General features: G+C 39.4%; 2 protein-coding genes across 4 annotated transcripts in view; one reads left to right on the plus strand and one right to left on the minus strand.

Annotated features, from left to right (window-relative positions):
• Positions 1-1,671, minus strand: part of cdkl5 (cyclin-dependent kinase-like 5) — an 88,127-nt gene extending 86,456 nt beyond the window's left edge. Inside the window, 1 exon segment of the mRNA XM_042318986.1 lies at positions 1,386-1,671. Within this exon segment, the coding sequence (XP_042174920.1) occupies positions 1,386-1,449 (64 nt within the window). The 5' untranslated portion in view covers positions 1,450-1,671.
• Positions 1,672-7,394: 5,723 nt separating this feature from the next.
• The window catches only part of scml2 (Scm polycomb group protein like 2), a 52,214-nt gene continuing 44,558 nt past the window's right edge, over positions 7,395-15,050 (plus strand). The window contains exons 1-2 of one of the 3 annotated variants that reach the window (XM_042318996.1): positions 7,404-7,502; positions 10,203-10,264. The gene's annotated coding sequence lies outside the window, so the exon portion shown is untranslated. Of the gene's footprint in view, positions 7,503-10,202; positions 10,265-15,050 lie in introns of all 3 variants that reach the window. The other 2 variants (XM_042318994.1, XM_042318995.1) reach the window with 2 other exon arrangements.

Here is a 15,050-nt window from a genome sequence, read left to right on the forward strand (position 1 = left end):
ACTAGTCAGTAGATAGTTATTGAATAGTCATCACTAGTCAGTAGATAGTTATTGAATAGTCATCACTAGTCAGTAGATAGTTATTGAATAGTCATCACTGGTCAGTGAATAGTCATCACTAGTCAGTAGATAGTTATTGAATAGTCATCACAGATAGTCAGTGAATTTCAATCTACTACTGAAAAATTGACTTCTCTATTATCTTCAGAACTACATGTCAGATATGCCAATCAACTAATAATAAATGACTCTACGAAATGCAGAATGTACCCCATTCATCGCTCTTGAAAACTAACTTACTAACTTCCTGATATGAAGTTCCTGTCCGTGTCACTCAGTCAAGAGTGTCTTGATGGGAGGAGAAAAGCTCTTCCATGATATGTTCTATAACTGGTGTTTCCTCCCCTCCTTTGTTGCATCACTTCCTGAATTGATGGGAGTTGTAAACTGCTTAACCCCCTGGGTGATGGGTGACAAGTAATCTGTGTGATGAGGATCCTTCCGTCAACAAATGGCATGGGAATGAAATTACTCATCTGATCTAGCGTTAAATTGTATTAGTGGAGGGACCAGTGAAGGAACCAAGGGCCAGGGAAGTAGCCGGTCATTATACCCCAGCTCAGAGTATCTCTCCCTGGCCTGAGAGAGGCTTGCCACTCCCTCGCCCTGTAGCCCTGGGCTATCAGCCTCAGCCCTTCAGCCAGTCAACCACATATACAGGAGAATTCAGGGGCTAAAGAGCTACTGAATAACATGATTGCACTCTCTTCCTCCATCTATGTCATTTATTCACATATTAAGTGAATTTTGACATGAAATGACAGTTAGATTAGTTAGATGAAAGAAAAAGTGCGTAGCTCAAGAGATGAAGACATTATTTCCAAAACTCCATTTATGAATCTGAAAGGGAACGGATGAAGAGCCAGTCGTGCAAATGGAAAAGGTCAACGAGTGTGATGTTGTCAGTTTGGCGGTGGTTTCTGGAAGGGTTTCACGGGCACAGCAGCTACAAGGCCTAGCCAGAGGACACATGGAGAGGTGGAGACAGTTTTAGCCCACTTTAGACCCTCCGGTTAAGTGGCGACGGTTCAGAACTGGGAACACGATGAGCACTTTAGAATAATAATTTATCTCTAGTTCTGCAAACAGTGTTTTTTGGACACAGTACTGAGAACTCCTTTACGTTAACCGTTGATCGTTGTAAATGTTTTCAGTCACAGCCATAAGTAACACAGTGATAACAAGGTCAGAGAGGGTTTTGGCTTTCAGCTTCGACCATCACACCAACATCACTAAAAACAACCCACAGATAAACACACTAGTGTAAAACAGTAGTGTTTCCTTTGACAGTGTAATGCAGTAGTTGTAAATAATGATCAACTTACCTTCACCTACAATGCCAAGGACTTCAAATTTATTCATCACATCACCGATGTCAGTGGTCTTCATGAAGAGGAAACCAGCTGAGAGGAGCAGGAAGGTCTTAGAGAAGAGAGAACTCCAGGCAGGACTGAGACCAGAGTTTTACCACGCAACACAGAGGAGAGTCCTGGAGGAGTCTCCTCATCTTCTCTCGCTCTCTCTTTGACTCTCTCTTTCTCTCTCTCACACACACACACTCTCTCTCTCTGCCTCTCTCTCTCTCTCTCTCTCTGCCTCTCTCTCTCTGTCTCTCTCTCTCTCTGTCTCTCTCTCTCTCTGCCTCTCTCTCTGTCTCTCTCGCTCTCTGCCTTTCTCTCTCTGTCTCTCTCTCTCTCGCTTTTCACTCACTCTCACTCTTTCACTTTCTCTCACAAATCTCTCTCTTCCTCAAACATTATTTATCTTGCAGTCTCTCTGTCTCTCACACCCCACACCCCCACACACTCTCACCTGAAAAAAACAGAGGGAAAATAGGGAAAGTGTGAAGGTCACACAGTGCAGATCAGCTGGAGGTCCCAGCTAACTTCATGCCTTTCTGCTGCCTGTGTGACAGCTAGAGACACACACACACACACACACACACATATACACACACACATATATATACACACACGCACACACACACAGTCTTGCTCAGCTAACCTTGTGGGGACATACAATTCACTCCCATTCAAAATTATATTTTCCTTAACCCCTAACACTAAACCTAAACACTAAACCCCCTAGAAATAGCATTTGACCTTGTGGGGACTAACAAAATGTCCCCATTTGGTCCAATTTTTGTTTATTTACTATTCTAGTAGGGGACTTCTGGTCCCCACAAGTATAGTTAAATACGTCCACACATATACACACACACACACACACACACACACACACACACAAACACACACACGTCACATGTCATCACACGTCAAAACCACATCACGTACAGATGGTAGTCAGTAGATACAGCACCGCAACATTTCATTGGGCTCTATAACTCTTATATGAGCAAGAAACAACTTCCCTCCCTCCCCTGAAGGAAGACATTACAGAAACAGAAACCATCAGGGATGGAAATGCCACCTTCTAAATGGCAAAGTGGAAACGATCGATATGACATATGTACAGGATAAAACCCTAACGTAGATGTCATGTAGTCATTAGGTAGGACCGTGAAAGACTGGGACTGTGAAAGACAGAGGACCATGAAAGACTGGGACACTGCCGAACTGGGTCCTACAACAACCTCGTTATGGAGAGTATGTGTGGGGAATCACAGACACTGCCGAACTGGGTCCTATAACAACCTCGTTATGGAGAGTATGTGTGGGGAATCACAGACACTGCCGAACTGGGTCCTACAACAACCTCGTTTTGGAGAGTATGTTGGGGAATCACAGACACTGCCGAACTGGGTCCTATAACAAGTATGGAGAGTATGTGTGGGGAATCACAGACACTGCCGAACTGGGTCCTACAACAACCTCGTTTTGGAGAGTATGTGTGGGGAATCACAGACACTGCCGAACTGGGTCCTACAACAACCTCGTTATGGAGAGTATGTGTGGGGAATCACAGACACTGCCGAACTGGGTCCTACAACAACCTCGTTTTGGAGAGTATGTGTGGGGAATCACAGACACTGCCGAACTGGGTCCTACAACAACCTCGTTATGGAGAGTATGTGTGGGGAATCACAGACACTGCCGAACTGGGTCCTACAACAACCTCGTTTTGGAGAGTATGTGTGGGGAATCACAGACACTGCCGAACTGGGTCCTACAACAACCTCGTTATGGAGAGTATGTGTGGGGAATCACAGACACTGCCGAACTGGGTCCTATAACAACCTCGTTTTGGAGAGTATGTGTGGGGAATCACAGACACTGCCGAACTGGGTCCTATAACAACCTCGTTTTGGAGAGTATGTGTGGGGAATCACAGACACTGCCGAACTGGGTCCTATAACAACCTCGTTATGGAGAGTATGTGTGGGGAATCACAGACACTGCCGAACTGGGTCCTATAACAACCTCGTTTTGGAGAGTATGTGTGGGGAATCACAGACACTGCCGAACTGGGTCCTATAACAACCTCGTTATGGAGAGTATGTGTGGGGAATCACAGACACTGCCGAACTGGGTCCTATAACAACCTCGTTATGGAGAGTATGTGTGGGGAATCACAGACACTGCCGAACTGGGTCCTACAACAACCTCGTTTTGGAGAGTATGTGTGGGGAATCACAGACACTGCCGAACTGGGTCCTACAACAACCTCGTTATGGAGAGTATGTGTGGGGAATCACAGACACTGCCAAACTGGGTCCTACAACAACCTCGTTTTGGAGAGTATGTGTGGGGAATCACAGACACTGCCGAACTGGGTCCTATAACAACCTCGTTATGGAGAGTATGTGTGGGGAATCACAGACACTGCCGAACTGGGTCCTATAACAACCTCGTTATGGAGAGTATGTGTGGGGAATCACAGACACTGCCGAACTGGGTCCTACAACAACCTCGTTATGGAGAGTATGTGTGGGGAATCACAGACACTGCCGAACTGGGTCCTACAACAACCTCGTTATGGAGAGTATGTGTGGGGAATCACAGACACTGCCGAACTGGGTCCTACAACAACCTCGTTTTGGAGAGTATGTGTGGGGAATCACAGACACTGCCGAACTGGGTCCTACAACAACCTCGTTTTGGAGAGTATGTGTGGGGAATCACAGACACTGCCGAACTGGGTCCTACAACAACCTCGTTATGGAGAGTATGTGTGGGGAATCACAGACACTGCCGAACTGGGTCCTACAACAACCTCGTTATGGAGAGTATGTGTGGGGAATCACAGACACTGCCGAACTGGGTCCTACAACAACCTCGTTATGGAGAGTATATGTGGGGAATCACAGACACTGCCGAACTGGGTCCTACAACAACCTCGTTATGGAGAGTATGTGTGGGGAATCACAGACACTGCCGAACTGGGTCCTACAACAACCTCGTTTTGGAGAGTATGTGTGGGGAATCACAGACACTGCCGAACTGGGTCCTACAACAACCTCGTTATGGAGAGTATGTGTGGGGAATCACAGACACTGCCGAACTGGGTCCTACAACAACCTCGTTATGGAGAGTATGTGTGGGGAATCACAGACAAAATAAGGAATGAAATGAATGCTGTAAATATCATTACAAAAAGGACGTGGATAATCAGTGCATATTTCCAAATGTTGGTGATCCCTGGACCGCTTGGCTGGCAATATGTTACAGGTGAAGTCTTCCACTACAGTAGCCTTGGTAATAACTGCACAGTCAGTGTCCTCCACATCATGTCAGACAAATACTCTGGAATCAACTCCCATAGGCAGGACTTCCACATAGTTAAGAAGGAACATGAGTCTGACCCCAACCGTTTTCCTCAGAGGTATGTTCTGCACTTAGGAAAACGGCCGCACAGAAAACACATGAAGAAGAATTAAAAACACATCAAAACATGTGGAACTGTAGTTTAAAACACTCTGCACATTGTTGGCTTATGGAATGTACTGTTCTGTGCTAACTAACTGCAGTTATTATTTCATTAAATCATTACATGAGGAAATAGCAATAGATTAGTATAACTAACCCAAAATAGACCACAGCCTGTCCTTCCAATGGGGGCTAATCAATTATAATGGGTAGAACAAGCAAGGAGATGGGCAGAGCCAATCAGGAGCTAGCAAGACCCTATTTGAGCGTTCTAGCATGTATTTGCACATTTCTGTTAGGGAACGCCTACTCTGTGCAATAACTAAATTTGCCCTTTGCACTCTTTAAACAACTATTTATTTACTTTGGCAAAGGGTCAAATCTGTCTAAAACTTAGTCCACTCTGTTCATAACAGATTCTAGTTTTGGGAACAGAAAATTGCATTGAGATCAAATGTTTCATCGATGAGAAAATGTGCAGAACGTGGCCAAAATCTTCTCCCACTGCCGGCCACTGGGCTTCCTGTCACTGCCATATTTGGAGGTGAGTGGAAACGCCAACCGGATGCTTCAGATATATACATCTGGTGAAACATCATCTGTGGACTAACCTAGAAAACAGAGGCAGTGGTTCCCAAAAGCTCAACATCTACAACTGTTACATTGTAGGAAATACCCCAGACTAGGTCTGGCAACAGGCAAATGAACAGATACAAACTAGTCCCTGCTGCTATTCTGGGGTTGCTACATCCCACAGGTTCAGAACTTGAAATGATGAATGATGGATTGTATGTATGTGTGTATGTGTGTGCATGTGTGTGTGTGTGTGTGTGTGTGTGTGTGTGTGTGTGTGTGTGTGTGTGTGTGTGTGTGTGTGTGTGTGTGTGTGTGTGTGTGTGTGTATGTGTGTGCGTTGGTGTGACAGAGTGAGAGAGAGCGAAAGAGAGACAGTGAGACACATAGAGAGAGAGAGTGAGAGAAAGAGAGAGAGAGAGAGAAAGAGAGAGAGAGATGATGTGCGATGAAACTGCGTCTCTAAATCGCAGTGACGCTAAAGCAAAGCAAAACAGCATTCCTATAGCCTGCTCTGTCAGCCTCCCACTCCTGCATCACCATGTAATGTAGGCAGCCTATGTAGGCTATGCCATGTATCGATCACGATGTCTAGCAACACACGGATTTACCAAAACCTGATTCCATCCTCATGACAAATGAGATGTTATGTCTGTGATATAACAGAATGACAGAAGGAAATCTGTATAATAAGCTCGTATAATTGTCATCAGGTTGACTGTAAGCTATGTCTGCCTGTGCAGTCTATGGAAAAAAAACTCGATCTGCACTGACTGAATAACACCATGTCCATGAAAATGATGATGTGGTGTGATGGTGGAGACAGAACAGAACAACAGCATACTAAACGGGGGAAACAAACATTTAACGGTTAAACGATCCAATACTCACTCAGTCAGATCTTTGAAACGGATAAAACGATTCCACCTGCATCATCCTTTAACGAAGTGTCGGATGCAGCTAGCCTCAACGGTAACTAATATTAACCTGCTCCGTGTTCTATACTCAGCCTACTGCTGGTTAAAGCTGCGACCGCATCCTTCTGACTGGCGTCAGTTTAGACCAATAGAAAGGCGAGAAGGGTCATTCCACCTACACCCTGTTTCTCTTAACCTATGAGGGTAGAGTAAGTGTAAAACATTGTCCAAAAGGCGGGATTTTATTTGGGTTCGAGCTGTCTCTCTAGTGACGGTCTGTCCTGCTTTGACAGTGCTGAAAGTCTTAGAGCCATGCAGGCTATTTGATCCTATTCTATTCTATTATTTAACTTAGCCTAGTTATTTACGGTTCATAATGCTATGTTATGGTATTTCTTCTGTCACATAATTCGTTTAAATGCAAGTAAAGGTGAAATCAGGAAATAATTGAATATTAAAACCATCTCTAAATTATTTGTCTGTAATTATTTAAATGTTCATTCTATGGAAATTAGCTAACAAAGCCCAAAACATTCTGAAACCATTAGGCTACCTGTGGCATCTCCTTCTATTCTATTCTATTCATAATTCATGCTATGAGGCAAGTAAAAGATGCTATGAGTTTCTATCTATTCGTTGTTCGTTTTATAATAAACTCTGTGACAAAATAGTAGACTCTCACTCTCACCCTCTCTAACTCTCTCTCTCTCTCTCTCACTCTCTCTCTCACCCTTTCTAACTCTCTCACTCTCACCCTCTCTCTCTCTCTCGGCCAATATAGATCCTTTGCCATAGCATGTTTTTCATAACATTTTCCTATATATTTTGTACATATTTTTATTCAGATTCAATTAATTTATATTCCTTCTACTATGCAAAAAAGTACCACTAGTCTATTGTAGTTTCGTTTCCTTATAAATATATTTAGTAAATATGGTTAATTTCACAGAAAAAGATATTCTGTATTTTATAGAATCTATGAATAAATTCCCCTTATTATAAAACCTACAGTGGAAAACATAAATTGCAGCTTGCTGTTGGACATGCGCGTGGTGTAGAACACAGAATATGGCGGCCTGCATCTGATGGCAAATGAAGGATCTGACGCGAATACCTTCTCGAAACTGTGAGTACTACATTGTTTGTATTTCATGATAACTTCCAGATATAGTTTATGGAATTTTCGCTCTCCTCTAGGCCTACTCGTTTATGTAGGCTATGTACAAACACTGAGAGAGCAGAGATTAAACGTAAACAATGAGTACTACGCCATGAGCTCGGTGTGTATTTTTCATGGCACATTTTGGCTCTTGTAACATATTCCCTGGACTCTACTGCTGCACAGTGGGCACTATTGGTGTTTACGATGGTCAATTTCTTTCAGAGAAAGAGATCATAATAATAATAATAATAATTGTGGAGATATGATCGAGGCACATGCTCCATTTCTAAATCGTAGTATTAGTTCCTAGCTGACATCATTGACAGGAACAGAGAGAATGATGAAAAAGGGAAAAGGAAACGGATCACACGCCGATGTTTTATTTATTCAATTGATTGCCAACACACGTTAGTATGTTTTTATTTATACTTTATTGTTTTATTTACACTAGGCTTGCCGTATTTCCCCCAAAACTTATTTGCACAGGGTTGTCTTTGAAAAACAATGAGTCAATCAATAGGCTTTTCTTTATCTAAGAGAATGCTTAACAGTTGTCTATCTATGTCCCCATTTTTGCAATATATATTAATAAATTAAATAAGTATTAACGAAAGATAAACTAAGGGCATATTTTTCTAATTTCTAAACTGCTGTGAGCCTCTTCGGTTAACGCCCACTTCTGAGGAGTGCAGCCACTCGATGTGGACACGCCCCCTACATTCGTTTTACTCGGACACCATTCACCTCACGTCATGTTATACAATGTATCAAATAGAGATTTTATGGTGTAACAGCAAGGGTTCTTAAAGAGTGGGTAACAAACGTAACCACATGTAACATAAGGATTTGCGTTAGTATTACACATGAAAAATCCCAATGCAAAGTTACACCTATTTTTGGGAGTTATTACATAAAACAGATCAGAATTTCCAAAGAATGCCGAAGTCATGTCGGGAAAGGTTTTTTAAGGGTGTGATGTAATATGGAAGACCCTGCAAGCCAACCTATTCCCTAAAATGTAAACTCCTAAAGGAATAACTTCAAATGTTTAAATTTAAAACCAAATCGTTGGCACTCATGATTACTGGCTTCAATTACTTTCAGCCAACTTACAAGCAAATACTTTATGAATTTATTTTTTACAAATAAACTTGCAAGGTTGCTAGCCAACTAACCTAACATTAGCCCTAATGGCCTGCTAAGGTTAGCCTTATTAGCCTGCTAACATTAGCCCTACTAGCCTGCTAATGTTAGCCCTACCAGCCAGTAGCTATCAACACCTAGCTTACAGCTACATTAAAGTAAACCAAAGTCTTGGAAATATATAACACCATACAACCAGTTATCAATGAATGTTAGCTATATGCAGTTATCATAGTCAGCAAGCTAACCAGCCAGCAGCTAAATTTAGCTATTTAGCCAACTAGCTATTAGCCTAGCCAGCCTAGCCAACAACCCCGGTTATGGTCGGCAAGCTAGAGCTCTCCTACTGGAGACCAGCTAGAACACAACTAACACGTAACTGCATATGAAAAGCAAAGAGAACGCAGAGACTTACATATTGATAGTTGGAGGCCCATCCGATGCAAACACTTTTAAAAGAGTGCAGGCTGAGTTAGCTACCGAAGAGAGGAGAGACGGGCGCTTCATCGAGCCGAAATCCAAAATAGATTTCAGATGTCCGTCAACTAGCGCGCTGGCACTAATCCAAGGTTGGAAAAGTTGCAAAACTCCCATAGCCTACTTCACAGAGAACATGCCAAAAAAGTTGAAAAAACAAAAAGGAGAACAGACAAGGTATTACACAATTACAGCAAGCAGGTATGAGTTTCTCTGTCGTTTGGAGCCCACGGCAAGAAGGCACCGGTGCCTGCTTGCTAAAAGGTTCCCACCTAGATAACACAGCCCACCTAGATAATACAGTCACAGTTGTGGAAAAGTACCCAATTGTCATACTTGAGTAAAAGTAAAAATACCTTAATAGAAAATGACTCAAGTGAAAGTCACCCAGTAAAATACTACTTGAGTGAAAGTCTAAAAGTATTTGGTTTTAAGTATCAAAATTAAAAGTAAAAATAATTTCAAATTCCTTATATTAAGCAAACTAGACGGCACTATTTTTTCGTTTTTTTATTTTAAATTTACGAATAGCCAGGGGCACACTCCAACACTCTGACATAATTTACAAACAAAGCCTGTGTGTTTAGTGAGAGTCTGCCAGATCAGAGGCAGTAGGGATGACCAGGGATGTTCTCTTGATAAGTGCAAGAATTGGACCATTTTCCTGTCTTGCTAAGCATTAAAAATGTAACGAATACTTTTGGGTGTCAGGGAAAATGTATGGTGTAAAAAGTACAATATTTTCTTTAGGAATGTAGTGAAGTAAAAGTTGTCAAAAATATAAATAGTAAAGTACAGATAGCCCAAAAAAGTACTTAAGCAGTACTTAATTATTTTGACTTAAGTACATTACACCACTGCACAGCCACAAAGTCAGTGAATAGCATGAGGTGTGGCTAACCTTAGCCGGCTTGGGCTGAATTCGCCAGCATAGAGTAGATCCTCCATATGACGTTGAGAAATTGTGGGTAGTTTAGAAGTTATCTGGAAATAAGTTGATAAATATGTAATAACCCAAAAACATGACTATGTTTGTACTGATAGGTAACCAGATCGGAACTACAACTACGTTACTAAGTCTTTGGCCGTGCTGTGTTCTTACCGTGGTGAGTAACAACTAATGCTTGCTACCCTTTTAAACTTTTTCAGTCTTCCTGTGACCCAAATCGTCCTCCAACAACCCAAACTAATAATACATAGTGTGTAATAATAGATATACAGTGTGAAGTATTCAGCCATTGGCATTTTTCCTATTTTGTTGCCTTACAACCCAGAATTAAAATAGATTTTTGAAACATTTGATTAAAACAACATGCCTACCACTTTGTAGATTCAAAATATTTTTTATCGTGAAACAAACAAGAAATAAGACAAAAAACTGAACTTGAGGGTGTATAACTATTCACCCCCCAACGTCAATACTTTGTAGAGACACCTTTTGCAGCAATTACAGCTGCAAGTCCCTTGAGGTATGTCTCTATACGCTTGGCACATCTAACCACTGGGATTGTTGCCTATTCTTCAAGGCAAAACTACTCAAGCTCCTTCAAGTTTAATGGGTTCCGCTGGTGTACAGCAATATTTAAGTCATACCACAGATTCTCAATTGGATTGAGGTCTGGGCTTTGACTAGTCCATTCCAAGACATTCAAATGTTTCCCCCTAAACCATTCGATTGTTGCTTTAGCAGTATGCTTAGTTTCATTGTCCTGCTGGAAGGTGAACCTCCATTCCAGTCTCAAATATCTGGAAGACTGAAACAGGTTTCTCTCAAGAATTTCCCTGTATTTAGCACCATCCATCATTCCTTCAATTCTGACCAGTTTCCCAGTCCCTGCCGATGGAAAAACATCCCCACAGCATGATGCTGCCACCACCATGCTTCATTGTGGGGATGGTATTCTCTGGGTGATGAGAGGTGTTGGGTTTGCCCCAGACATAGAGTTTTCCTTGATGGCCAAAAAGCTCAATTTTAGTCTCATCTGACCAGAGTACCGTCTTCCATGTGTTTGGGGAGTCTCCCACATGCGTTTTGGCAAACACCAAATGTGTTTGCTTATTTTTTACTTCAAGCAATGGCTTTTTTCTGTCCACTCTTTCGTAAAGCCCAGCTCTGTGGAGTGTACGGCTTAAAGTGGTCCTATGGACAGATACTCTAATGTCCGTTGTGGAGCTTTGCAGCTCCTTCAGGGTTATGTTTGGTCTCTGTGTCACCTCTCTGATTAATGCCCTCCTTGCCTGGTCTGTGAGTTTTGGTGGGCAGCCCTCTCTTGGCAGGTTTGTTGTGGTGCCATATTCTTTCCTTTTTTTAATGGCGCTCCGTGGGATGTTCAATGTTTCGGATATTTTTTTATAACCCAACCCTGATCTATACTTCTCTCCAACTTTGTCCCTGGCCAGTTTGGAGAGCTCCTTGGTCTTCATCGTAATGCTTGCTTGGTGGTGCACCCTTGCTTAGTGGTGTTGCAAACTCTGGGGCCTTTCAGAACAGGTGTGTGTATGTGTGTGATATATACACTGAGATCATGTGACACTTAGATTGCACACAGGTGGACTTTATTTGACTAATTATGTGACTTCTGAAGGTAATTGGTTGCACCAGATCTTATTTAGGGGCTACATAGCAAAGAGGGTGAATACATATGCACGCACCACTTTTCATTTTTTTCATTTTTTTAAAACAAACTATTTAAAAAAAAATTACTTCACCAATTTGGACTATTTTGTGTATGTCTATTACATGAAATCCAAATTCAAATGAATTTAAATGACAGGTTGTAAAGCAAACAAAATAGGAAAAATACCAAGGGGGTTGTCACGACTTCCGCCGAAGTCGGTCCCTCTCCTTGTTGGGGCGGCGTTCGGCGGTCGACGTCACCGGCTTTCTAGCCACCGCCGATCCACTTTTCATTTTCCATTTGTTCTGTCTTTGTCTTATCACACCTGGCTTCACTCAATCAATTACTTGTTTATTATTTAACCCTAAGTTCCCCATGTTGTATTTGTGAGTGATTTTGTTTATTGTATTTTCGGTCCGTCATTGTGTGCTCGTAATGTTATTTAGTACATTTGTCATTTTGAGTAAAAGTACGTTGATTACTCATATTTGCTGTCCTGCGCCTGACTCTCTACACCAGCTGCACACAGGACCCTTACAGGGGTGAATACTTTTGCTAGGCACTGTATTCTCATGACTCACCCCTGACATTCCCAGGGCCCCCTTTGGGACCCTACCCATAGTTTAAGAAACCCTATGTTACAGGTTAGTAAAAATAGAACATTTCCTTCCTATGACAACAAAAACTGAACAATAGAATAATAATCCCTTAGTGGTGTTTGTCATATTATTAATCTTCTAAATGCAAGAAGTTTATATCAGTACTGTACTGTTTATGATGGACTACTGGTATAGCCATCCCTTTATACATTATAACATTTTAATATGATGTTATTAAAGTGTCAGTATTATTTAGTATGGTATTATTATTGTCAGTATTATTTAATATGGTATTATTATTGTCAGTATTATTATTGTCAGTATTATTGTCAGTATTATTTAATATGCTATTATTATTGTCAGTATTATTATTGTCAGTGTTATTGTTATTATTCAGTATTATTATTGTCAGTATTATTTATTGTATTATTATTGTCAGTATTATTTAATATGGTATTATTATTGTCAGTATTATTATTGTCAGTATTATTGTCAGTATTATTTAATATGGTATTATTATTGTCAGTATTATTTAATATGGTATTATTATTGTCAGTATTATTTAATATGGTATTATTATTGGTATTATTATTGTCAGTAGTATTATTGTCAGTATTATTAAGTATGGTATTATTTAGTATGGTATTATTATTTCGTATGGTATTATTAATGTCAGTATTATTTAGTATGGTATTATTAATTTCAGTATTATTTAGTGTGGTATTATTATTATTTAGTATGGTATTATTATTATTTAGTATGGTATTATTTAGTATGGTATTATTATTATTTAGTATGGTATTATTTAGTATGGTATTATTCATGTCAGCATTATTCAGTATGGTATTATTGAGCATGGTATTATTTAGTATGGTATTATTATTTAGTATGGTATTATTATTTCGTATGGTATTATTATTGTCAGTATTATTTAATATGGTATTATTATTGTCAGTATTATTTTGTATGGTATTATTAATGTCAGTATTATTCAGTATGGTATTATTGAGTATGATATTATTAATGTCAGTATTATTCAGTATGGTATTATTGAGTATGGTATTATTTAATATGGTATTATTATTTAGTATGGTATTATTATTGTCTGTAGTATTTAGTATGGTATTATTATTGTCAGTATTATTTATTATGGTATTATTATTGTCAGTATTATTTAGTATGGTATTATTAATTTCAGTAGTATTTAGTATGGTATTATTATTGTCAGTATTATTTAGTATGGTATTATTAATTTCAGTAGTATTTAGTATGGTATTATTAATTTCAGTAGTATTTAGTATGGTATTATTATTGAGCATGGTATTATTTAGTATGGTATTATTGTTTAGTATGGTATTATTAATTTCAGTATTATTTAGTATGGTATTATTAATTTCAGTATTATTTAGTATGGTATTATTAATTTCAGTAGTATTTAGTATGGTATTATTAATTTCAGTAGTATTTAGTATGGTATTATTAATTTCAGTAGTATTTAGTATGGTATTATTAATTTCAGTAGTATTTAGTATGGTATTATTGTTGTCAGTAGTATTTAGTATGGTATTATTGTTGTCAGTATTATTTAGTATGGTATTATTATTGTCAGTAGTATTTAGTATGGTATTATTATTGTCAGAATTATTTAGTATGGTATTATTATTGTGGTTCCCCCCCAAGCTAAGGAACAGTGTCAGATGCTCACCCTGGCCTGAACAAATAATTAATGAAAACACAAAATACTAAGACCAAGGCGTGACAGTATTATTATTGTGGTTCCACCCCAAGCTAAGGAACAGTGTCAGATGCTCTCTCTCTGACCCTCCAAGATGCATGGACATCACACACAGATATTACAATATATATTATTTTGGTTTAGGAACAGGTTGTCGGTGATCTCCTCCTGGGCATTTCCATTTTAAAAAGGACCCATGAGCGCCAACATGTGAAGTTCATAGTAGCATGTCAAATGAAAGCTAAGAGTCTATATATATATATATATATATATATATATATATTTTTATATTTTTTTTATTTATTTTTTTTTTTTTTAATTAAGGCATATATACATTCTTCAACCATTTTCCATCCTATAAATGTGTAATAATCAAAGGCTTTGATTTCTGGTCAAACAGATGGAAAAAGGTCTTAGAAAACATCTAGCAGGAAAAGTCCAAAGAAGTATCAGAAATACATGAAAACACAGTCATGTTGAAGTAAAGACCCCTGCCAACTAATATCAACACCTAGATTTAGTTTTGGAGACTTGCCTTCTGTACATTTAAGAAACATTACCTTGTGTCCTTCCCACTGGGAAGATCTAGTTTTGATTTACATTTGGTTGAGTTGTCAACTAACATGAATTCAACTAAAAATGTAGGTTCAAAGTTGGGTAAAAAAACAAAATGGTGGTAACTTTTTGCAGATCCAATCAGTTTTCCACGCTGATTCAACGTCATCACTTAATTATAACGTTTTTAAAAATGACGTGAACAATGTTGAGGAAACCAACTTTTGCCCAGTGGGTTCTAATTCCGTTACCAAAAACCCACATCTTTTTAAGATAAAAGTTCACAACGGAATTACCAAAAAATCTGTAACGGAATTACTGCAATTGAATTGGCTACAACAAATCCTAGTAGTTACTAACCAGTTGGGACACCTGCTAATGTCAT

This window comes from Oncorhynchus tshawytscha, unplaced genomic scaffold (genome assembly GCF_018296145.1).
Source record: "Oncorhynchus tshawytscha isolate Ot180627B unplaced genomic scaffold, Otsh_v2.0 Un_contig_5015_pilon_pilon, whole genome shotgun sequence".
NCBI lineage: Eukaryota > Metazoa > Chordata > Actinopteri > Salmoniformes > Salmonidae > Oncorhynchus > Oncorhynchus tshawytscha.